General features: G+C 40.9%; 2 protein-coding genes across 2 annotated transcripts in view; both read left to right on the top strand.

Annotated features, from left to right (window-relative positions):
• Positions 1-5,752, top strand: part of KLHL30 (kelch like family member 30) — a 78,709-nt gene extending 72,957 nt beyond the window's left edge. Inside the window, exon 8 of the mRNA XM_077291037.1 lies at positions 4,427-5,752. Within this exon, the coding sequence (XP_077147152.1) occupies positions 4,427-4,684 (258 nt within the window). The 3' untranslated portion in view covers positions 4,685-5,752. The remainder of the gene's footprint in view (positions 1-4,426) is intronic.
• Positions 5,753-12,976: 7,224 nt separating this feature from the next.
• On the top strand, positions 12,977-26,365 carry ERFE (erythroferrone). The gene is made up of 8 exons (XM_077292981.1): positions 12,977-13,437; positions 16,380-16,586; positions 17,602-17,713; positions 21,146-21,288; positions 21,986-22,094; positions 25,303-25,387; positions 25,470-25,548; positions 26,135-26,365. The coding sequence occupies exons 1-8, from the start codon at positions 13,309-13,311 to the stop codon at positions 26,231-26,233; spliced, it is 963 nt and encodes a 320-aa protein (XP_077149096.1). The 5' UTR covers positions 12,977-13,308; the 3' UTR covers positions 26,234-26,365.
• Positions 26,366-26,738: the final 373 nt, after the last annotated feature.

Below are 26,738 nucleotides of genomic sequence, written 5' to 3'. Positions count from 1 at the left end.
AACTTCAAGAGGATTTATCACTAAAATTTGTATTATTTTACTTTAAAACGGGTATAATAAGAGAGACGCTTATTTCTGCCAGAAACGGTCATCAGCTCTCAGTGCATACATTATTAGCACAGTGCCAGTCAGGGTGCACATTGAATGATTGCTGTCGACGCCTGGAAATTCCCATGTTCCTCTGCTTGGCTGACCAAACCTTCCTATGATGCATACAGTCAGGGGAAAGCGAGTTATTCTCCAATTTTCACTATTCTTTGTACTGAGAGCTGCTTATCCATTCCAAATACTGTCAAGAGCTCTCAGCGCATACAGTACAGCAGTCACAGTGCCGTCTAGGGCGCACATTGACTGACCGCTGCTCTGATGATGAGAACTCAAGAGTTGGACTGGTAGTGAATCCCGCTATCAGTCCAGCTCTGAGTGCTCATTATCAACACAGCAGTCAATGTGTGCTATGGTCGGCACTGTACCTGTGCTAATACATGTGCTGAAAGTTTCTGGTATTAGTGACACTTATCGTAAGGGATAAGTGTCACTGCTTCCAATTGCTGGAAACTGAACGTTTCTCTGCTGATAAGCGTTTCGCTCTAGTATGGGATTCTTTACCAGTCTGTAGACTACAGCCAGAATCGGTGGGCTGGTTACAGCAGCTTTCACATCCTTCTGTTGTTCGAGGGCCCCCTGAATGGAAAGATTCTTGGGTTCCGCAGCCGAGTCAGTATAGATGAAGGAGCTCGGGGGGACAGTGCTGTCTCCAGAAGTCAGACTGGTCTCATCCACATCTTGGACACTTCCAAGATCTTTCAGTTCTGTGCTCAGAGCCTGCATCACATCTTTCAAAATGTCCAAGTCTTCGGATCCCGTCCGTCTTTCCATCACCTAACCGCTACTCACTGCTTTCTCGGTCACAGGCATGGACTCTTCTTCCCTCTTTATTGCAGCAAGGTAGATCCAGTAAAACGTCAAGTGTGCGGTCTTTCGGGTCATCTCCTGCAACCTGTTCTGTAGGAATTTGTTGGCCAATTCGGCAAAGAACTGATCCCACAACAGCCTATCCACCTCGCAGAAAGCTCACATTGCATTGGGATCCCGTCTGACATCACCCTCTAGGGCATTCAATGCTCTCTCTGCTCATAACTCTGGGACCAAGATGCACATTTTAATAACACTCGGTGCCCTTTCTTCCAATCTTGCAACGTCATATTTTTACCATCATATTTTGGCAAATGCTGTAACAGCTCCCCGTTTGGAAGGTATCCGGAATGTCTGGCGGGTTTAGCACCTGAGCCAGGTCCACTGGCAATAAGGGATTGTTTCCCCTCCATGTCCCCGTCCATGGCAATCGCTGTGTCATGCCGATTACACCAAGCTGTAGACCGTGTATCGGTGTGGTCTCTCTCAGAACTCGACCAGTCACGGAACTACTTTTTTTTTTTTACTAACAACGGAACCTGAGTTAACCTGACAACGCAAGCAAGATACACAGTTAAATTTCACACACACCTAGCCTGGGTCGTCTAGGACCCCTGCGCTGCACAACCGATAAGTCCAGGATGTTTTATCTGATACACTATAATTTACCCCTGTAGGAATTATTGAGTCTTCATGAAAGAGATATTGAAAACCAGAGAATAACTCACTTTTCCTTGATGCTATGCATATTGAGAGTTTGGTCACTTGCAGCCGTCCGAGTATGGACCCCAATGTCCAGACCAGCTGCAGGTCTTCTGACCCAAACTCAAAAGCCTCATATCTAATGGTGCTTGAATGTTTGCGAATCCATGAATGTTCCATAGGGATCTATCAGACACCTCTGTATTCTCTTCCGCACCCAGACATCACATAAATGAGATGATTACCTTAAAGTTCCCAACCTACCGCACTATTATTTGGCAGCTATCATAGCGCAACCCTCTGCTTAACATCTACCTCTCTTTTGATTCCCCCAATATTTAGGCTTTCCACATTTCCTTTAATGTTGTATTCTTTTAACGTTTTTGGATGTATTTATATTCTTGGGCAAACTTGCATCTTTTTTGAAGTCCCCTTCAATCTCTATGGCTAATAGGGCCTACCCACCCAGTGCGGATGACTACACATCCATTTCATGGTGGCAGGGGAATGGCTTTTAGAAAGTTCAACAAATGTTTTCCTTTTCAGTCCTTGTCTTTTTTGAGATACTGAGAGAAATGCTTAAAGGGAATCTGTCACCCCCCCCTGGTGTTTTTAACTAAAAGAGCCACCTTGTGCAGCACTAATGCTGCATTCTGTTAAGGTGGCTCTTTTAGTTGGGTCCCTTCCAACGCTGAAATATTCGTTTTTATAATTTGCCCCTCATACCTGTAGTCTGTCCGGGGGCATGTCTTTTCCCCCCGGACACAAACGCCTCCCAGCCATCCCTCAGCCCCTCTGTGCGCCGCCGTCTCTGCAGTCATTAATGTCCCCGGCGCCTGCGCTGTAAGTTCCCATCATGTGATGGGAGTTGAAGGGCAGCGCAAACTGCGCATGCCCGAAAAAAAACTTACAGCGCAGGCGCCGGAGACGTTAATGACTGCAGAGGAGGCGGTCTCTCTCTCTCTCTCCTCTCCTCTCTCTCTCCTCTCTCCAGTAAAGAATGCCGGATCCAGCTAAAAAACGGATGCGGTGCATCAGTTTTTCACACTGGATCCGTTTTTCACACCGGATCCGTTTTTTTAGCAAATTTGCCGGATTTAGCCTGAAACAAAAAGCCTGATGTGTGAAAGCAGCCTAAGACCAATCAACAACTTACAAGTGTCTTTAATGAGAATCATGTTAAATTTTTCAAAATCTGGAACTTGCGGATAACATACGCTCATCCACATCTATCATCCACATCCCAACCTACCTCTCATACCTCCCCTCCCCCCATTTTTCCAGGTGTTTTGTTCTTTTTGCGCTCATACTACTATACTGATGCTAAATGACATTGTTTCTTTTTGGAATTACTGTAACATGATTGTGTACAAATGGAGGAAATTCAAGATCATTACTATGCTCCTCATGATTGGTCAATCAACAAAATTATTTGAAGAGCAAGGTGCATAATATTCCTTGAGATCACAAAGGAACCTAAGGTAACCTCTAAGCAACTAAAGGCCTCTGTCACATTTGCTAATGTTAATGTTCATGAGTTCTCAATCAGGAGGACATTGAACAAGCCACTGCTCCCTAAAAGAGAGACCTGTAGAACTTGAAGCAAGCAGATCATGGGAGAAAACCAACATATGAGTTGATGCAGTTTTGTGAAGAGGAATGGGTTAAAATTCCTTTAAGCTGATGTGCAGGACTAATCAACAGTCTGCAGAAACATTTACATGCATTTATTGCTGCCCAAGGGAGTCACAAAAGTTACTGAAAGCATAGGATCACATACTTTTGTCACTCAAAGACATGTGGTATTGGATAATTTTCCTCAATAAAAATTGACTCACATGTTTGATCTTGGTTCCAGTTATCAAGTTTTAAGACTTGTGTGAAAATTTGATGTAGTTTTAGGTCAAATGTATGCAGAAATCTGGAAAATTATGAAGGGTTCCCAAACTTCATATGCACCTTTCTATGCCTATGAGGCTGTTGATGTCAGAAGGGAGAGGAAAGAAGCGCAAATTGAATTATATGTCATGGATAGTGCATGCATTATTGCTGTATTCTAAATTTTGTGGGATATATTGTGTATATTACTTTCTCACATGATAATTGGGATGGTTCATATGTTCAAATATAAGTGATCAGATGCTGGATAATTTTTTATTCAATTTATTGCCGCATAGGAGACCAGCCTCATCACTACTTACCAATCAGATCTATATATTTAAGCTCTGTATAAGAGTAGACATGATACCGGAACCTGAATCACCAGCATGTGCATGGTTGAATTTGGTTATGTAAATATTGCATGTAGCTCACTGGGTGGTCTTCAAGGATTATCTTTACCTTGGGAGCCTGCTATTTTTCATATCCCCATATTCAGAGGATATTGAACAAGTGTGTTTTGGTATGTATTTCATGCTGTTTTAAATGTTTTTATGATCACATGCACTTTAACTTGGTCTCAATAAAGCTTTGTTTAAATTAGCATTATGGCTGTGTGTGCACTTCTCTTGCGCTTCTTTCCTCTCCCTTCTTTTGCATGTTGTCATTAGCGCATTGGTAGCACCTGGCTTTTATTTGACATGTTATTGTAGCGGTGCCCGCTCGATTTTCTATTACTATTGCTGTTGATGTCAGGTCAGGAGACCCAAGGCCGGTCTGGACATTGCGTCCAAAGTGAAATGTGTGAAAGTGGTTATATGGAGAGATATAATGATTAGCATAGAAGTCAAATTCCAGACATGGCAATGTGAAAAAAAATAATAAAGCAGAACCAAATGATTGTCAATGTTCTGTTCTTTTTCACTCTCAGGTACAGTTATTACACACTCTTCATGAGAACGGAGGCATGACCACTGTTGGTTCTAGGATGTACGTGACAGGCGGGCATTGGCATGGCATGGCTCGAGAGTACAACGTGGTGATGGAGTCATATGACAGCAGCTCAGACACTTGGACTCGAGAAGGTGCTTTGCCAAACCGTTGGATGTACCACGGTACATCCGCCATCTTTATGGACACCTCCAATTGGACAAGTGTATTCCAAGGACAATCAGAGATGGAAGCTTGATTAAAAGTTACCCAAATTATTTTTTTTATGTTTTAATTGTTATAGAATTCAAAATTCTGATACAGAACTGAGGCCGACCATTTTCATTCACTTACAAAATTGCTTACAAGTTTAATGATTTATTTCCCAAGTCTGTCCTACACTGGAGAATGGAGAATATTTCCAGGCGAATTCCATTTATATGGATTATGGTTTGATCTACATTAATATATTACCTTTTTTTTTAAATCAATTTTAACTTTTATAATTTTAGTATAGTATGTAGCGCAGGCTGATTTATATATAAATATGTGGTGTTTATTACTTCAAGCTTTTTTACAATTCAAAAAGAGGCAAATCGGAAGATATGTGCCTTAAGGTTTATGTTTTTGCATCTCCTTAAAGGAGTTTTCCATAAATAGAAAAAAAAAATAACTAAAGGAAATTGCATTTTAAATAAATTCATAAATACATAGTTAATCACTATAGAATCAATATGGCGGCCGCCTTGTTACACTGACAGGAACCTGTGATAGAATGTTAGAACAGATGTCTGAGGAGGGTCTCCCGCTGGGACCTGGACCTTTTCTTACTTCAGCACCTCTGGTAGTACTAGTGGAACGCATCTTTCTTCACATTGTGGAGGATGGAGCTTCCTACTGCTCACGGTCACAGGCCACTGTTCAAACATTCTGGGACAGGTTTATTTTAGGGAAACAAGGTGGCAGCCATTTTAATTGTATACTGGTGACCTCCCTAGACAAAACGATTGTGATTTGCTAATTAAATGTATTTAGGAATTTATTTATAATGACATTTCCTTTAGCTATTTAGTTTTTTCTATTCCCAGAAAACCCCTTTAAAGGGAACTTGTCATGTCCCAAAACGCTACCAACCTGCATATATTAATCTTCAAATACTCTCTATAGCGTTACAATGTTGTCCAGCTGCCTTGCTGGAAGTGTGGCAACTGGAAGAAAATTAACTATTGAATATTCCTACTGGAAGCCACCAGTTTTCGGTCATAGAGGCAAGCACAGGATGGCTACAGTCAATGCTCAGTAAACATATACAGGTCCTTCTCAAAAAATTAGCATATAGTGTTAAATTTCATTATTTACCATAATGTAATGATTACAATTAAACTTTCATATATTATAGATTCATTATCCACCAACTGAAATTTGTCAGGTCTTTTATTGTTTTAATACTGATGATTTTGGCATACAACTCCTGATAACCCAAAAAACCTGTCTCAATAAATTAGCATATCAAGAAAAGGTTCTCTAAACGACCTATTACCCTAATCTTCTGAATCAACTAATTAACTCTAAACACATGCTAAAGATACCTGAGGCTTTTAAAAACTCCCTGCCTGGTTCATTACTCAAAACCCCCATCATGGGTAAGACTAGCGACCTGACAGATGTCAAGAAGGCCATCATTGACACCCTCAAGCAAGAGGGTAAGACCCAGAAAGAAATTTCTCAACAAATAGGCTGTTCCCAGAGTGCTGCATCAAGGCACCTCAATGGTAAGTCTGTTGGAAGGAAACAATGTGGCAGAAAACGCTGTACAACAAGAAGAGGTGACCGGACCCTGAGGAAGATTGTGGAGAAGGACCGATTCCAGACCTTGGGGAACCTGAGGAAGCAGTGGACTGAGTCTGGTGTGGAAACATCCAGAGCCACCGTGCACAGGCGTGTGCAGGAAATGGGCTACAGGTGCCGCATTCCCCAGGTAAAGCCACTTTTGAACCATAAACAGCGGCAGAAGCGCCTGACCTGGGCTACAGAGAAGCAGCACTGGACTGTTGCTAAGTGGTCCCAAGTACTTTTTTCTGATGAAAGCAAATTTTGCATGTCATTCGGAAATCAAGGTGCCAGAGTCTGGAGGAAGACTGGGGAGAAGGAAATGCCAAAATGCCTGAAGTCCAGTGTCAAGTACCCACAGTCAGTGATGGTGTGGGGTGCCATGTCAGCTGCTGGTGTTGGTCCACTGTGTTTCATCAAGGGCAGGGTCAATGCAGCTAGCTATCAGGAGATTTTGGAGCACTTCATGCTTCCTGGCACCTGCTCACAGTGCCAAAACCACTGGTAAATGGTTTACTGACCATGGTATTACTGTGCTCAATTGGCCTGCCAACTCTCCTGACCTGAACCCCATAGAGAATCTGTGGGATATTGTGAAGAGAAAGTTGAGAGACGCAAGACCCAACACTCTGGATGAGCTTAAGGCCGCTATTGAAGCATCCTGGGCCTCCATAACATCTCAGCAGTGTCACAGGCTGATTGCCTCCATGCCACGCCGCATTGAAGCAGTCATTTCTGCCAAAGGATTCCCGACCAAGTATTGAGTGCATAAATGAACATTATTATTTGATGGTTTTTTTGTTTGTTATTAAAAAACACTTTTATTTGATTGGACGGTTGAAATATGCTAATTTATTGAGACAGGTTTTTTGGGTTATCAGGAGCTGTAGGCCAAAATCATCAGTATTAAAACAATAAAAGACCTGACAAATTTCAGTTGGTGGATAATGAATCTATAATATATGAAAGTTTAATTGTAATCATTACATTATGGTAAATAATGAAATTTAACACTATATGCTAATTTTTTGAGAAGGACCTGTATGTAGGTTTATTGCGTTTGGTGACATGACAGGTTCCCTTTAATTACATGGTTTTACTTTTGCTATGTTGTTGTTATGGATAATGTATGAGACTGCAAAGAATTCTTGGCTTCTATTCCGTAAAGAGGTGTTTTGGGATTAAATGTATGTTCTGTTTATAGAGAATGCGTCCTCTAGCCAATGTGGCTCATCACTGCATGTAAACATTACAAGCCTGGATAAGCCCAGACATACTGAGTCTATACAATAGGAAAAATGCTGATTGAGTAATCATTTGGATGATCATGGATAATACCTCAAATTTTCGATCATCTGGAGAGAGTTTAGTGGTAGATTCTTTGGCACAGAGCATTTCTCCAATTTTGTCATTACAAATAAATGGGATGCCTCCATAGATTACCGCAGCTGGTAATACATTTAGGTACTTTTTTGTCTCTAATGAAAAAATTCTGCTGTCAAAATAAAAATAATGATTTGTGTGTAAAGTCATGTGAGTTATTCCTGAAAATGGCCAGGGCTCGTGATACATTGTCATATCGTCAGACAAAAACAAGAAACCAGATAATCTTGAAGACTGCCACTGATTAGACAAACACCCAAAAAGAAAATTAAAATTATTTCACGCTAATTTGTAATATTAAAGAACTGTATAACGTACATACACATATTTGTAGTTACTTAAAGCATTAGAGCTTACTGGGAAATAGAAAATTCCTCTTCGTATTTTACATCGTTCTTGCAGGCTAGGGGGACATCCCCCTCTGGACACCGAAGTTCAACATGACAGTGGTGTTGAACACCAGGTCAGAGAATGACTGTCACATTGTAAACAGAAGGCTAGAAGGGAGGATCGAGGACAAGGCACGAGAGAACAGTCACGATGGGTGACTATTAGTGATGAGCGAGTATACTCGTTGCTCGAGTGATCTCCGAGTATTTGTTAGTGTTCGGAGATTTAGTTTTCATCACGGCAGCTGAATTATTTACAGCTACTAGCCAGTCTGAATACATGTGGGGGTTGCCTGGTTGCTAGGGGATCCCCACATGTAATCAAGCTGGCTAACAGCTGTAAATCAGGCTGCTGATGAGCAACGAGTACACTGCTCATCACTAGTGACTATATAAGATTTACATATTTTAGCCGATAGCTGCCTGCAGATTTTTTTAATTAAAGAGTTTATCTGGCTCTGCTTGCCTCCACATCGGAGGTGACTGGTGCCGATAATGTTATAACCCCACACACCTGCCTAGATGTGTGTGCAATCAGCGGGTATCGAGGAATTGTCCGAGTCTGATTAACCCAATAAATGCATGGTATATGCTGATCGTACACATGAAAATCTCTCCAAAATGCTGACTCTTACTTGTATCCCTTCTGTCTAACTTACTGTCCATTGCCTATTGTCAAATGCAATCCATCAGTAGCAGCAGAAACATCTCTGAATTTTAGGACGTGGGAGCAGATCTGTATACAGTTGTGTTCAAACCATTACATACCCCGCCAGAATTTTTGCTTTCTTGGCCTTTTTTCCAGAGAATATGAATGTAACACTAAAACTTTTCTCCTCTCATGGTTAGTGGTTGGCTGTAGCCATTTATTGTCAAACTACTGTATTTTCTCTTTTTAAATCATAATGACAACTCAAAACATCCAAATGACCCTGATCAAAAGTTCACATACCCTGGTGATTTTGGCCTGATAACATGCACAGAAGTCACAAATGGGTTTGAATGGCTACTAAAGCTAACATCCTCACCTGTGACCTGTTTGCTTGTAATCAGTGTGTGTGCATAAAAGCTGGGTGAGTTTCTGGGATCCAGACAGACTCTTGCATGTTTCATCCAGCCACTGACGTTTCTGGATTGTGAGTCATAGGGAAAGCAAAAGAATTGTCAACTGATATATGGGAAATGGTAGTTGAACTGTATAAAACAGGAAAGGCATTCAAAAAGATATCCAAGGAATTGATACTGGCAGTCAGCAGCATTCAAACTGTGATAAACAAATGGAAAATCAGGGGCTATGTAAAAACAAAACCACGGTCAGGTAGACCAACAAAAATGTCATCCACAACTTCCAGGAAAATTTTTCGGGATGCCACGAAAAACCCACAAATAACATCAGCTGAAATGCAGGACTCTCTGAAAACTAGCGGTGTGGCTGTTTCAAGATGTACAATAAGGAGGCACTTGAAGAAAAATGGGCTACATGGTCAAGTCGCTAGAAGAAAGCAAATACTGAGCAAATACCACAAAGTATTTCACCTAAAATATACAAAACAGCACAGAGACAAGCCTCAAAACTTCTAGAACAAGGCAATTTGAAGTGATGAGACCAAAATTGAAAGTTTTGGCCACAACCATAAACGTTACATTTGGAGAGAGGTCAACAAGGCCTATGATGAAAGCAACACCATTCCTACTGTAAAGCATGGAAGTGGATCGCTGATGCTTTGGGGATGTGTGAGCTACAAAGGCACAGGAACCTTGGTCAAAGTTGAAGGAAAGATGAATGCAGCCCATTACCAGCAATTACTGGAGGCAAATTTACACTCATCAGCCCAGAAGCTGTACTTGGACGTTCCAACATTACAATGATCCAAAACACAAGGTCAAGTCGAGCTGTCATTGGCTACAGCAGAACAAAGTGAAGGTTCTGGAGTGGCCATCTCAGTCTCCTGACCTCAATATCATTGAGCCACTCTGGTGAGATCTCAAGCGGGCAGTTCATGCTTTTTGCCAAGAAGAGTTGGCAGCTTTAGCATCTGAGAAAATAAAGAACCTCATGCACAACTACCACAAAAGACTTCAGCTGTCATTCACGTTAAATGGGGCAATATACAGTATTAAGAAATGGGGTATGTAAACTTTTGATCAGGGTTATTTGAATGTTTTGGGTTGTCATTATGATTTAAAAAGAGAAAACACAGTAGTTTGACAATAAATGGCTACACCCAACCATTAACCATGAGTGGCGAAAAAGTTTTGGTGATATTCATATTCTCTGAAAAAAAGGCCAAGAAAGCAAAAATTCTGCTGGAGTATATAAACTTTTGAGCACAACTGTATCTGCCCCTGCTCTCCTCTCTGTCAAACATACATACATCCAGAAGAGAGAGGAAATCTTTCAGTTTAAACACAGGTAAGCCATATGACAATGACAGGCTCAAGTGAAGGAAAGAAAAGCTTCAAAACCTATAGTGATGGCAGAATATCAATAAAAGCCAGCTCTCCCATATACAGGAGCACTTGTTCGGCCGACTGCTCCTATGTTCCCTGGAAGGAAGCTGTCGCAAGACATGTCTAATCTCTAGGAGGCAATGAGATCGGCAGTCTGAAATCAGACATGCCCAATCGACATCTACCCCATCTACTGTCGGCTGAACTTGTCGATATCAATGGGTTTGACCAACATTAGTCTAATTTGTATGGGGTGTTAACTGCCCACTGCAAAAGTGGGTGGCAAATTGAAGAACATAAGTGTTTGGGGAGTTGTTTGACTTATTTGTGCACCTAAAGCACATTTAACTTGATGTAAGGGATGAGACCAGAAATGCCTTGGTTTTCTACAGGTTTTATGTGAAAGAACAGCTATGTTTTAATTTTAATAATAATTAAGGAAAAATAAGTCTAAACCTTGAAGACACAGAATTGACTTTTTAAGATTCTGCTGTCTTCTAGGTCATTATACAGCATTATACAGTACATTCTATGTAGATCTAGACTAAGCCATTGTAAATTTTTGCCTTTAGGGAAGGACAACAGAACTACACCTCTAGTGAGGAATAAATCATTGTCTAAACAGTGCAATATTGGGATGAGACATTTGCTGAAGCATCACAAGGAACACAAAATTGTCTTGTTAGTTCCTCAAAGTTTTTAATTTCACAATTATTGCTTAAGGCAAATCTGTCAGCAGGATTGTGCTCAGTAAACTACAGACATTGTCAGGTTGGCGCCGTTATTCTGATTAAAATGATACGTAGGCTGATGAAATCCTTCTTGTGGTTGTTGTTTAATCTGTATTTGCAGTTTTTAGTTAATGAGATTCTCGTGCTCCGACCTTTATGTTGTGCTCTGATTACATATACATCTCTATGGGCTTATGACAAGTCACTGATCCTTCAGTGACCTGCCCCCTATTTTACATAATGCATAGAATATTGTGTAGAAAGAAAATAAATGTAACATTCATCATGCAGGTGCTATACAATGGATAATATGCATATATTCATTTATAACTTAGTCATATAGCATTGTGGGCAGAAAAAAAAAATCAAAATGACGTTGGCGGCCGAGCCTGCGCAGTGGCATCTATCAGGTTCCGACAGATGCTACTGTGCAGGCGCCGTCACCGCCGCAATTTTGCTAGAGAAAAAAAAATTGGCTCCATCAAAATAGCACTAGCGGCGCACCTGCGCAGTAGCATCTATCGCCGATGGAGCCAATTTTTTTTCTCTAGGAAAATGGCGCCAGCGGCGGCTTTATCTTGATGAAGCCAATTTTTTATTTTTTTTGCTCCCCACAATACATGACTAAATCATAATTGAATGTATGCATATTGTCCATTGTATCATGCAACAGCAAAGGTGCCGATGCCAGTGCCTACGTCTAATGTTAATTTATTTTTTCTATGCAGTATGTAAAATAGGGGGCAGGTCACTGAAGGATCACTGATGTGTCATAAGCCCATAGAGATGCATATGTAAGCAGAGCACAACAAAAAGCAACGCCCACAGGTCCATCAACAGCCCCACCCACAGGTCACCCCAGAGCACGAGAATCTCATTAACTGAAAACTTCAAATAAAGATTAAACAACAACCACAAGACTGATTTCACCAACCAAGGTATCATTGTAATCACTATAATGGCGCCAACCTGACACTGCCTGTAGTTTACAGAGCACAGTCCTACTGACAGGTTCACTTTAAAACAGAAATGCAATAATTATTGCAACCACTCATAAGTAGGTTTTCGTGTAAGGCTCCTAGATCTTCATCAGCTTTCCTTGGACAGCAGATCAGTTCATCCATATAGATAGCACCTCAATTTATTCTTTCTCTGGTTTTCTTTCTTATTAGAGGACTATGAAGTAAGTTCCTGTGGATTTGTGTTTGTAGCACATCTTGTCTGGCACAAACGGACTAAGAAACTCAACCATGTGTCCCAAATTTTCCTACAATGAAGGTTCTTTATTTGAAAGCTCATCACTTATTATATATGCACAGTACACAGTAGATGCAATTTTCTTTAAGTTATTTTCTTTCCAAAAGTCATAACCATGAGTGATGGGACATGTGTACAGTAACGTCAGTGTGTCCTTCAACTCATACATCAAAGGTGAAGAAATTGTCCTGATAAATACCTAGTACAGGGTAATATTAAAACAATGATTCCCTAATGGGACTCACCAGAATGAGTCTTATTACAACGGTTTCGTCTTGAAAGTACAAAACTCAGGGGACATTGGTCAAAAGTAAATACTGACTGCAGAAAATGTAGGGTCTCCAAGAGCCAAAATGGATCCCCCCTGACAGCATCTCTAAACGCTACACTCATTCAAGTTTCCTGTAAGTCTGATTCTTGGAACAAACACACAAAACCCTCCGAGCTTCTCTATATGTGTGCGTGTGGGGCGTTGGGTACTGTTATCTAAACTGAGAGGACAAGACAGCCACAAGGAGGAGATACAGCCACTGAGGAGACAGCAGCACGGGGGACAACATAGACCTCAGAGAGAAGCAGTGTGGGGACACATTCTCAAGGGTTATTGTTTCTGCTTGTGGAGACCGCCAGTTGACATAATTGATCACTAAGATCATATTTGTATTTTTTTTAATCATTTAATAACAGTATTTAACAGTGTTTACATAGGATAGATACTGTACATAGGAAGCATCAAGGTGAGATCTTGTGGAGGATACTTGTATGTGGACCTATTACCATTGCTCTCTGATATTACTAAGTTATCAACTGATTATAGTTGTAAGTAACACAGACTAGTGTGTATGATGAATTCAGATGGAAAGCCAGTCCCCCTGCGCTGCGTGCTCATGACCATCAGTATGGGGGTCCTACTGGTTCTTCTCAGCGCCTGTCCTGCTTGTACACATAAGAACAGAGGATCTAAATTTGAGGTAGGTCTTTTATATATTTTTTACAGTATTAAGTTGAATCTATGTAATGTAAGCTATACCCTGAAGGCGAAGCTACATGTTGTAATTGTTAGAACCATGGAGAGCCAGAGCAAACCATCTGGATGACCATCCTAAGGTGCTCATCAGTGCCCGTAATTTGGAATGATCTTTTTTTCTTTGGCTAGGGTCACAGCAGCGTATTTTCTCTCATCTGAGAAAATCGGGCAAATTATGTTAAACAAACTCTGATCACATTTTGATTAGAGTGTGATCTAATTCTCTCAGATGAGAAGATGGAAATTTTTTTTCACCAACTTCTCAATTCTATCAGCCTGTGAAAATCACACTAAACTAAGATGTCATCCCTGTGCACTCCGCTGTTTTCCATGGACTCATTTACTTGCATGGGTCGAATGCGATGCGAATACCGGTCAAACCGGGACATGCTGTGACTTTTTCCTCGGAACAGCTAAGTCCAAGGAAAACATTGGATATGGTTACAACTCCATAGAATAACATTGGTTGGAGTGTGATGCCATGTTTTGTCGAATATCACTTTGACCAAAAATAAGCCCTTTTAGTGATATATTAATGGTACATTATACTTCACTAAGCTGATTATTAGTAGGGGCAGTATATGGAAATGTATCATAAATTACCACCGCTGGTATGCCCAACATGATTAAATCCCATTACCACCCTCCACTATCTATATAATTTAAGAGGTTAGTAAAACAATAGTTGGAATGTTAAAAGACGGATCCTCCGTTGAAACGAGAGATGAGGTTAAACCGCAACGCATCTGTGTCTTTCCTGTGCTCCTAAGACCGGTTTTCATTGTCTGATTGCTCCCATCCTCCATTGGAGGTTCCCGGCTGGAGCTGCGGTGGAGACTCGACATCCTGTCCACCCCTGGGCTGCTTCCTAAGCGCTCCTATATGACCGCTCATCACTGACTCTTATTAAAAGAGGAAATAATGTCACTTATTTCAAGTTCTGTGATCACTAATTATTCCTTCTGCAATTTTACATCAGTGTTACAATTTTGGTAGATATAACGATAAAGATATTTTTTTATGGTTTAACCAGTTATTTCTCAGTTTCTTTATATACAGGATATACAGTGCCTTGCAAAACTATTCAGCTCCCTGGAACTTTTCAACCTTGTCCCACATATCATGCTTCAAACCAAGATACCAAATGTACATTTTTGGTGAAGAATCAACAACAAGTGGAACACAATTGTGAAGTTGAACGAAGTTTTTTATTTTAAATTTTTTTGGAAATTCAAAAACTGAAAAGTGGGGCTTGCAATATTATTCGGCCCCTTTACTTTCAGTGCAGCAAACTCACTCCAGAAGTTCATTGTGGATCTCTGAATTATCCAATGTTGTCCTAAATGCCTAATGATGATAAATATAATCCACTTTCATCTCAAACAAGGAGAAGACTGATCAGAGATGCAGCCCATGATCACTCTGGATGAACTGCAGAGATGTACAGCTGAGGTGGGACAGTCTGTCCATAGGACAACAATCAGTCGTACACTGCACAAATCTGGCCTTTATGGAAGAGTGGCAAGAAGAAAGCCATTTCTCAAAGATATCCATAAAAAGTGTTGTCTAAAGTTTGCAAGAAGCCACCTGGGAGACACACCAAACATGTGGAAGAAGGTGCTCTGGTCAGATGAAACCAAAATTGAACTTTTTGGAAACAATGCCAAACGATATGTTTGGTGTAAAGGCAACACAGCTCAGCACCCTGAACACACCATCCCCACTGTCAAACATGGTTGTGGCAGCATCATGGTTTGGGCCTGCTTTTCTTCAGCAGGGACAGGGAAGATGGTTAAAATTGATGGGAAGATAGATGGAGCCAAATACAGGACCATTCTTGAAGAATACCTGTTGGAGTCTGCAAGACCTGAGACTGGGACGGAGATTTGTCTTCCAACAAGACAATGATCCCAAACAAAGCAAAATCTACAATGGAATGGTTCAAAACTAAACGTATCCAGGTGTTAGAATGGCCAAGTCAAAGTCCAGACCTCAATCCAATCGAGAATCTGTGGAAAGAGCTGAAAACTGCTGTTCACAAACGATCTCCATCAGACCTCACTGAGCTCGAGCTGTTTGCCAAGGAAGAATGGGCAAGAATTTCAGTCTCTCGATGTACAAAACTGATAGAGACATACCCTAAGCGACTTGCAGCTGTAATCGCAGCAATAGGTGGCGCAACAAACTATTAAGTTAAAGGGGCCGAATAATATTGCATTCCCCACTTTTCAGTTTTTGAATTTCCACAAAAATTTAAAATAACCAATACATTTCGTTCAACTTCACAATTGTGTTCCACTTGTTGTTGATTCTTCACCAAAAATTTACATTTGGTATCTTTATGTTTGAAGCATGATATGTGGGAAAAGGTTGAAAAGTTCCAGGGAGCCGAATACTTTCGCAAGGCACTGTACATATAGATGTGACATACACAAGTAGAAGATTGAGATTTGCTTTTTTGCAGATCTGTCACATTTGTAAAAAAAAAAATTTGGTGCGCAACATATGGTGAGAGAAGGTTTGATGACCACAATCTCTCCACACAGATGTTCAGAAATATCCGGCTTTAACAAACAAGTGGGAGGTTGGACAGACACTGGCTACATGCCTTGTGCTCTGTACCAACTGGTAATGGAGAGGGCATCAGATACATAGGAGGAGGTGAGTGTTAATCACAGTGCAAGGCAGCATGGTGGCTCAGTAATTCACTGGAGTCCTGGGTTCACATCCCACCAAGGATAACATCTGCAAGGAGTTTGCATGTTCTCCCTATACCCTACAGGGAAGAACATCTACAAAATCAAACATCATTGTTTCCAATACATAACAAATGGATGGATATTCTGTAACCGCTAAAGCAATATTAGAACATTTTTTCCTATGTAGGACACCATTGTCACAGCTCTACCCTCCCCGGGGATTCCTGTGCTTACACCCCCACAAAAGACAGACACCACAGTAGAGAAGATATCACGGAAAGGGACAGGAGAACAAACTCCCAAGTTGTCTCCCAAATACTCCTGGCTGTTGTTTCTTAAGCACGCAGACCGTGAAGCCAAAAACAAAAGAAGGGGGCATGAGGACTTTTCGCAAGTAAGATATATTATATGCATTAATATTGTATGGATAATCAATTGATACAATTGTTATTTCACTGGAAGACAAGGGGGTAAGGGTTACATGAGATTAGAAATACAAATTTGCTATATTTATTCCAAAACAGCACTATTCTTATCCTTGAGTTGTGTGTGCTAGTTTGCTCTATGAATTATTTGTGGCAGTGACCCAGAGTCAAACCCTCAATTTTTGGTATTTCAGACTAATGTTAGAACATTTTGGTATTTGGGCTAGTAGATTTTTGCTCAAAAGTCAGGTTTTAAATCAAGTATTGGTGTAATGTCTTCAGAGAGTGGACGACCCCTTTTCTTAAATACAGTTTTCTTCTAAAGTGAACTCATTAAGACCTACAAGGCATCAGATACTCTGGATTATAACATAGTTGTCAATTCGGTTCAGAAAGTCAAATAAAATATTCACCCAAATGGAGTTTTTGTTCTGGGCTTGTGCTGCAGCAAACATTACATCACTGTATAGTTTGTGCTGAAACCTAGCACTGGATTATTAGGCTACGTTCACATTTGCGTTGTTGGGCGTTGCGTCGGCAACGCAACGCACAACGCATGCACAACGCATTGTTTTGTGACGCATGCGTCCATTTTTGGCATGATTTTTGGCGCAAAAAAAACTGCATCATGCAGCGTCCTTTGCGCCCTGACGCTTGCGCCAAAAATGACGCATGCGTCACAAAACGCAAGACAACGCATGTCCACCATGTTAAATATAGGGGCGCATGACGCATGCGTCGCCGAACCTGCACCCGACGCAACGCAAATGTGAACGCAGCCTTAGGCTACCTTCCCACTATGAGTTTTAGTGAGTGTTTTAAGCTGCGTATTTTTGAAAAATTGCGAGTAACTTTCTGAGAGCAGAAATGGTGCAACATCAAAAACTCACCAAAAGCTTATCGTAGGAAAGTATCTTTAGAGTTTCTGTACTATAGTAGACCTGAATTAAGCTTTTTCATAATAAAATTCTTGTATGCTCTCAGAATCATCACACTGGCCCCATTGGCCCTCCGGCACCCTCACGGCATCACAGTCAAGCCATCAATCATGTTTCCAGGGAGAAGAAACTTTCCCAATTCCTGCAGTTATTGAGCGGTGAGTAGGTAAAAAAATGGATAAAACTGTAGTTTGCTACTGCCTAATGCTGAGAAAGTGACAGCTCATTACTGTACGTAACGTAGTAACATGCTTATAGGGGCTGAGGTATATTAGGTGCCACAGCGCCACCTTGTACACAGCTACTACATGTCATGTTTCTTACAGTAATACATCCGATTCTTTCATCATATTTCATCACGGCATAGAATAACTGATAAAGCTAAGCCATATATTGCACAAGTCCCATTTTATCTAGTTGTGCATCTTAAGTGCAGCAGTAAACACTCCCAGATCAGCCACAGTACACGTTCATACACTGCAGATTATTCTGCCTAACTCTTGCATGATTCCTCAAGTAAATCCAGTGTGGTCACGACTGACAATCTCTGGTGGAAAAACTTCAGATTAGCTCGGTTGAATTCCTATGGAGTTAGTCCAAGTCTGGATCCACTGGTCATCCCACGGAAAAATATATGAGTTTCAGCTGCGTATTATCTAAAACATTTGGTAAAGTTTATTCACAAACTCATCAGCTTCTCTTTTCTTACATAAATTATAGATCTATGCAATCCCTCATTTATAATGACTCGCAAAAGCATTCACCCCCCTTGGCATTTTTCGGGTGTTGCTACCTCACAACCTGGAATTTCAGTTTCGTTTTGTTTTTTTGAAGGTTTGCATCAGTTCCTGAAAATAACATACCTACAACTGTGAGCATTTGGTTTTCTTTTTATTGTGAAGTAAACAACAAATAAGACAAAACTGAAGACTTCAGTGTGCATAACTATTCACCCTTCTACAGTCATTACTTTGTAGAGCCTCTTTTTGCGACAATTACAGCTGCATGTCGCTTTGGATAAGTCTCTATGAGCTTTCCGCATCTTGCCACTTGGGAGTTTTGCCCATTTCTCAAGGCAAAACTGCTCCAGCTCCTTCAAGTAAGATGGTTTCCTCTGTTGAACAGGAATCTTCAAGTCTGATTACAGATTCTCACCATGTTTCACTGTGGGGATGGTGTTTTTGAGTTGATTAGCTGTGTTGGTTTGGCGTCAGACACAACGTTTACCTTAGTGGCCAAAAAGTTCAATTTTGGTCTCATCTGACCACAGCATATATTTGGGGAGTCTCATCTGTCTGTTGGCAAACTCAAAACGAGCCTTACAATTTTTGTGTGTAGCCCACTCCTACATAAAGGCCACCTCTATGGAGTGTATGTGTTTCTATGCAGCTGAACACTCCGGTCCCGAGTGCCAGGTATTGATGAGTTTCTTGCACTGCACTCGCAAGTGTGACCCCGGCGTTATTGTGGTTATATGGACAGATATTCCAGTCTATGCTTGGGAATGCTGCAGCTCCTTCAGGGTTACCTTTTGTCTCTGTGCTGCGTCTCTGCTTAATGCCCTCCTTGCCCGGGCTGAGTTTTGGTTGGGCGGCTCTCTCTTGGCAGGTACCATGGTCTTTCCATTTCATTATAATGGATTTGCTGGTGCTCCGGGTGATCATCAGAGATTGGGATTTTTTTTTTTTTTTATATAACCCAACCCTGACTTGTACTTCTCAACAACTTTGTCCCTGACTTGTTTGGAGATCTTCTTGGTCTTCACGGTGTTTGGTTAGTGGTGCCTCTTGCTTAATGGTGTTGCAGCCTCTGTGGCCCCTCAGAAAAGGTATTTATATACTGACAGACAATGTGACACTGAGATTGCACACAGTTGGACTTCCTTTCACTAACCATGTGACTTATGAAGGGAATTGCTTGCAAAATAAATTTTTATGGGCTTTATTGGAAAAGGGGTGAATACTTATGCACATGCCAATTTTTAGTTATTTGATCACATACATTTAATTTATGCCTATATTTACATCACAGACTATTTAGTGCTGATGCATCACACACAAATCGGATTACAAAAATATTTAAACACAGGTTTTAATGTAATTAAATAGGTAAAAAGCCAAGGGGAGTGAATATTTTCGCAAGCCACAGTATAATTCTCCGTTATGAACTTTGATGAGGGGCAAATACCCCGAAACAGCTGTCTGTGGATGGATACCATGTTTTGGCATAGGTGGTTTTCCTTTATTGGATGCTGCCCTTCCCGTGGTTGTTCTTTCCCGGGGAAAGACCTGGCTATTCATTGCTTGCGTTGAGAAACACGTGATGGTGTCTCCGCGGCTTTTCTACAAGTATAATTCTCCAACTTTTTTTAAAATTTGTTATTACTATTTCTGGATGGTTATGTAGCACTAACATATTCTGCAGCGCTCAAAAGAGACTGTCAGAATTCATATGTTTTTGTCCCAGTGTAGCTCACATCCACATTCTCTACATCGCATATGGTCCATTAGACAAACCAATAATCATCAAACCCATCAAATCATCAATGAATGAGCAAAGCTTAAAAATCACGGTTCTCAGCAGCACATCTGTCCAGTTGATGTGCTGCCAACAACGTGATATTTTCTGAACACAGCAAGATTGTATTAACCATCAATGTGTGAACACAAAATTCTGGTTTGGCCCATCTAATTAAAAAAACTCTGATCAACGTTCATTTAACTGCTGCAGTCGGCTAGTCTAATTGTACCTGTTCACACTGGGAGTTATTTCATAGGAAGTGACGGAGGTGAGGAGCGTTGATCATTTTGCATCAGCAGATAACTTCCAGGACACACACAAACGACAGGTATCAGCCAGCATATTATCAGCGCCACTCACCTTTAGACGTGGAAGTGAATGATGCCTCTTTTAAGGCAAAGAACCCAATACTTTAAGAAAACAGAGCTAACCACTGAGCCACTGCGTTACTGGGTTATATTGAATCCGAAAACTAATGTTAAATGTGCAATCGTCACATGACAAGAGGAGGAGATCTTGATATTTGATACAGTAGGGGCCGATTCATCACGTTTTATTTTTTATCTTGTGGCATATGTCTAAGCTTTATGAAGCCAAATTCTTCAAAATGATGCAGGCAGTTCATAATTTTAGCACAAAATAAAAAATGTTCATTTTTGTCTTTGACCGGTTTTGTGATTTTTAAGCTCAAAAAGTGGAGCAAAATTTGGGCCAAAATATCTGTTGTATATAAATTCACTCTAAGGGGAAACTGGGGTAGATTTGCATCAAATCTTGGGACTTTTTTTTTTCTTTCTTAAAGTCGCTATTGGTGAAACTCATAGCCCTGCCTACAATGGTTAACATAAAAGAAACAGTCAAACCAAAATAAACTTTAAAAAATGTGCAAATTAAAATAAGAATTAGGTGCCAGTGAAAAACACCAAAAACCTAGAGAAAAAAGACAAATGTAATGATGAATTGGGCCCAAAGTGTATTAGAATCTTTTCATTACAGAATTATTATACGTTTAAATACATTAGAGATAATGTGCTTGTGCCATGAAAATACTAAATTTCATTTTCTGACAGATATTCTTGTGAAACAGAAGGACGGGGATCATCTACCTCCAACTGTGCTCCCTGCAAAAGTGCTCGCAGCCTTTACCTGCAGGACAATTGGTGATATTCTCGTGGATGCTGGAGAGATGAAGGAACTTCAGAATTACCAGCGGGTGAGTGGCGGGCAAATGAGTAGATGGAAGATAAAACCCCCGACCCTGCAATATATGTTACTTCAAATCCATGGCCTTTTTAACCTATTGTGGAAGAAGTTCTGCCAGTTATCACCATGTTGGCCTCTATTTATCGAAAGTCACCTTTCTGAAAATACAGATTGCAGGTTTAGTCTGGGGCTACAAGGGGACATTGGCCACACAACCAAAGACTGCTGTATGGCGCTGCTACATCACAGCAAAGTGCAAGTAAATGGGGTTGAGAAGTGACCCGTAAGGTACCACGACAAGCAATATGCAGAGTCAGAACAAGTTGGATATTTTGCAGAGTGTTAGCCAAGTTACCTTACTGGTCACTTGCACTATGTTGTGATATAGCAGCGCCACATAGTGATCTCTGGCAAAGTGACCGGTGTTGTGGCCAAAGTTGCAGTATAGCCATCTATCCTTCATAAGAAACACCACCACAAAGTTAAATACTCTCTCCCTGTTGGGATGATGCGATGGGCGTTTATAGAGCATTTATCTGGACAATGCTTCCCAGGTCGTCATGTATTTTCCTATCACTATACCGACAGTGGCTGTAAACCAGGGGCTTGGTTTTCCACATTGTGCCCTTAGACTAAAAATATTCTTACAAAGCCGTCCTTGGTGATCCCCTTACAGTGTGATCACACAATAACATGTCTGTTTGCAGCTTCTTTTAGAAGGATCATTTTACAGAGGCGCTGGCCTGAACTTAACCAGTGGTCGGTATACAGCTCCATTCACCGGACTCTATGCCTTCTACGCAAGACTCCAGATTGGTGAGTGACAGAACAGGAAAGAACATCGCATTGGAGTAATGATGTCCATGGTGACAGACAACTGATTAATAATTCACTCCTGAGGCCTCATGTACTCAACCATATTACTGATCCACAATACAGCGCCCATACTGAACCGTCACTGGGCCACCGATTGAAAACAGAATCCATGTGAAAGAAAATGTATAGAGTTTAATTAGGTCTCATATTATAGTGGTATCCCCTTCTACAAACATTCTTCTAAGGGAGAACACGGCACCTGGGAGAGGAACCATACTGCTGACAATCTAATGTCTATGGGTCAGCAATACGGAACCTTGTGTGCTACTGGACAGGCAATATCCACATACAGTGCCTTGCGAAAGTATTCGGCCCCCTGGAACTTTTCAACCTTTTCCCACATAGCATGCTTCAAACATAAAGATACCAAATGTAAATTTTTGGTGAAGAATCAACAAGTGGAACGCAATTATTAAGTTGAACAAAATTTATTGGTTATTTTAAATTTTTGTGGAAATTCAAAAACTGAAAAGTGGGGAATGCAATATTATTGGTCCCCTTTACTTTCAGTGCAGCAAACTCACTCCAGAAGTTCATTGTGGATCTCTGAATGATCCAATGTTTTCCTAGGTGCCTAAGGATGATAGATATAATCCACCTGTGTGTAATCAAGTCTCTGTATAAATGCACCTGCTCTGTGATAGTCTCAGGGTTGCTTGAAGCACAGAGAGCATCATGAAGACCAAGGAACACAACCAGGCAGGTCTGTGATACTGTTGTAGAGAAGTTTAAAGCCGGATTTGGATTTCCAAAACTTTAAACATCCCAAGGAGCACTGTGCAAGCGATCATATTGAAATTGAAGGAGTATCATACCACTGAAAATCTACCAAGACCCGGCCGCCCCTCTAAATTTTCATCTCAAACAAGGAGAAGACTGATCAGAGATGCAGCCAAGAGACCCATGATCACTCTGGATGAACTGCAGAGATCTACAGCTGAGGTGGGACAGTCTGTCCATAGGACAACAATCAGTCGTACACTGCACAAATCTGGCCTTTATGGAAGAGTGGCAAAAAGAAAGCCATTTCTCAAAGATATCCATAAAAAGTGTCATTTAAAGTTTGCAACAAGCCACCTGGGAGACACACCAAACATGTGGAAGAAGGTGATCTGGGCAGATGAAACCAAAATTGAACTTTTTGGCAACAATGCCAAACGATATGTTTGGCGTAAAGGCAACACAGCTCATCACCCTGAGCACACCATCCCCACTGTCAAACATGGTGGTGGCAGCATCATGGTTTGGGCCTGCTTTTCTTCAGCAGGGACAGGGAAGATGGTTAAAATTGATGAGAAGATGGATGGAGCCAAATACAGGACCATTCTTGGAAGAAAATCTGTTGGAGTCTGCAAAAGACCCGAGACTGGGAAGGAGATTTGTCTTCCAACAAGACAATGATCCCAAACATAAAATCTACAATGGAATGGTTTACAAATAAACGTATCCAGGCGTTAGAATGGCCAAATCAGAGTCCAGACCTCAATCCAATCGAAAATCTGTGGAAAGAGCTGAAAACTGCTGTTCACAAATGATCTCCATCAAACCCCACTGAGCTCGAGCTGTTTGCCAAGGAAGAATGGACAAGAATTTCAGTCTCTCAATGTACAAAACTGATAGAGACAAACCCCAAGTGACTTGCAGCTGTAATCATAGCAAAAGGTGGCGCAACAAAGTATTAAGTTAAAGGGGCCGAATAATATTGCACTCCCAACTTTTCCGTTTTTGAATTTAAAAAAAAAATAAAAATAACCAATAAATTTAGTTCAACTTCACAATGGAGTTCCACTTGTTGTTTATTCTTCACCAAAGATTTACATTTGGTATCTTTATGTTTGAAGCATGATATGTGGGAAAAGGTTGAAAAATTCCAGGGGGCCGAATACTTTCGCAAGGCACTGCATCAATGGTTTGTGCAAAGGCCCTTGTTTCCGTGAGAAAAATCCATTAATAGGTCATGACCTGCGCATTCTGTGTATATTCTGAACATTCACATCGTTAGAAAGGCATTGAGTTTAATGGCAGTGTGGGGGTCCAACTGCCGAGACCCCCCACTAATCCCACTGCCACCTCAGTGAATATCTACACAACTGCTTGAAATAGTGAAGTGCTTCTCTTTGCCATCTCCTTCAGTTAATCGAATCGAGCAGCACACCTCAATGGTCACTCTAAATAAACTAGTGGGGAACATAATCCCGTTTTAGGTCCTAGCTGTTGGACCCCCAAAAAGTAGTAGTTACATACTCCTTGTATAGGTGATAACTTGTTAAAACCATAGAAGCCCTTGAACCCTTGGTGCAATAGCTTTTTCATTTTCCCATCCATGGCACTGCATAAGGCCTTATTTTTTGTGTGGCAAGCTGATGATTTTATTGATCCCATTTTGGGATTTCATACAACATTTCTGACTGCTTGCCATTAAGCAATTTGACATTTTCATTTATTTTTTGTCTTCACATTTACCACTTGAATTATTGAACTTTGAATTTTCCATAACTCTGCTTTTAATGGCATTAGAAAATGTGCATTTTTTCAATGTTTTATTTCTTTATTATTAAAGGGGTGGTAATAAAAACTTTATTAAAATCTGGAAAAAAAACACTTACTTTATTTTCTGTCCCCTTAGGGGATTTGAACTTGCAATCATTTTTTTTTCCTGTACAAAGCCCAGCCACAGGGTAACATGGCAGCCATGGGGGGTCTTCAAAAATAACCTGACTGCCAGTACAAAGCATCATGGGGGGGCCGACGTAGACAGGGACATGCACACACTAGAGATCGCGCTATTTACATTGTGCTGATAGTTGCATTGATAAACCGTGACTGAAGAAAGCTCCGGTAGCGGCTGTTACAGGAAGATGCCACCTGCTTAACACAGCTGGCATCTATCGGGTATAGTGTGCGCTCAACTCCTCAAATATCAGTTCCCTTCAGCCTAATGAGGTTGTTATAGTGGAAAAAAAATTCTCCAAAAAGCTCCAAAATTTCTACAATGTGTAAAGCTACTCTGATGGCCACCATTATTTTCCCAAACTAAAAAATAGTTTTGTACAAGGGTAAATAATGTCCCCCTCCAAAAAAAATTCCAAGCAAGATATATAAATGATCATCTATGTAAATGGCGTCACAGGTACATTTGTATTTGCAGATTTTCAGAACCACGTACGGCCCAGGGATCCGATGGGTTTTCTGCGTGTGCAGCTCTGTATCCGGTCCCTCTGCCAGGAAAATTTGTAAGTTAACAGTGAATTAGATCATATAAAAATACTGGTTCCTGATGAGTAAATGAAATCTAAACAGATGCGTTTCCTCTAGGTCCTTGCAGCAAAGTCGCAGTTTCACCAGCAGGGAGGTTGGCGCTACAATTACATTGAATGGAGTATTGTACATCCAGGTAAAGAACAGGAAAGATCTCCTCACACATCTATCCAACACTTACTTTGTAGGCTGTGTTCACAAGCTGCTCTCGTATCACAGTATCTGCAAAGACTGCTATACAACTGCAAAGTGTGAATTAACTCTTATACGTCAGTCCCTGACTGCTCTATATATTGACTACAGTCCCCATTCTGTTTCTATGGCCCTTTTCAGATAAGTGCAATGAAGGGGCTTATTCTGCACTATGGTTACAGCAACGGGATCTTTCATAAAAACCAAAGTTAGGCGACCATTAAGGCCTAGAGTACTCTAACTCTGTTTCTTACATTTCTGCTGGGCTACATTTCCACCATTTTTTGCTGTAAAAATGCAAAAAAAAAGTTGTAAAAATATGCTGCAATGTTTCTCAATGTTTCAAGAATACTATTCAGGTGCGTTCATGCCGCTTTTTTTTTTTTGCCGACTTCTTCAGGATTTTGGAGAGTTTCAACTTCAAAAGATCAGCAAAAACATTTAGTGTGAAAGACGCTTAAGAAGGATCTTGCAGTATGGTTCTATATTTTCCAGGATCACTTACTCTATCCCTGCTTTATTCCCCACAGGCCGGCCAATATGTGTCACTTTTCTTGGAGAACAGGATGGGTTCTTGGCTCGTGCTGGTGAAGGACTCAGATTTCAGCGGCGTGCTCTTAGGACAGTGATCCTTCTTCTATTTTTAATTAAACTACGAGGGGATATCCACGACATCCAGGATCCTTTATATTTTATAATATAATTTAAGAAATTGCAAATAAATATTTTATAACTTAATGTATGACGGCTGCAGAGCTACCAGGATATTTCACGGTTTATATTTGAGGAGATATTTCTACAAAATAAAGTGTGCAAATCAAAATGGTTTTCTGTGGCTACAAAGCAGGCAACCCACATATGTTCTGATCCATCAATAAGAATAAGTGTAAAGGGGTTGTGCCAACTCAATACGTTATCATCTATACCCAGGATAAGTGGCTGCTCGCTCAGGGGCCCACGGCTGGGAGCCCCTAGATCCAGAGAACCATGCTCTGAAGTGACCCAACTGAATGGCGCTGTGGCTGCCCATCTGCACCTCACTCTGTTCATCATCTATGGCAGGGACCCCCAACTTATGGCTCGCAGTGGTCTACCAGCTTGGTGCATTAGCATCAGGTCTAACAAACCGCTATG

The sequence above is a fragment of the Ranitomeya variabilis genome, chromosome 2, assembly GCF_051348905.1.
Source record: "Ranitomeya variabilis isolate aRanVar5 chromosome 2, aRanVar5.hap1, whole genome shotgun sequence".
Taxonomy (NCBI): domain Eukaryota; kingdom Metazoa; phylum Chordata; class Amphibia; order Anura; family Dendrobatidae; genus Ranitomeya; species Ranitomeya variabilis.
This window is presented reverse-complemented; position numbering and strand designations above follow the sequence as displayed.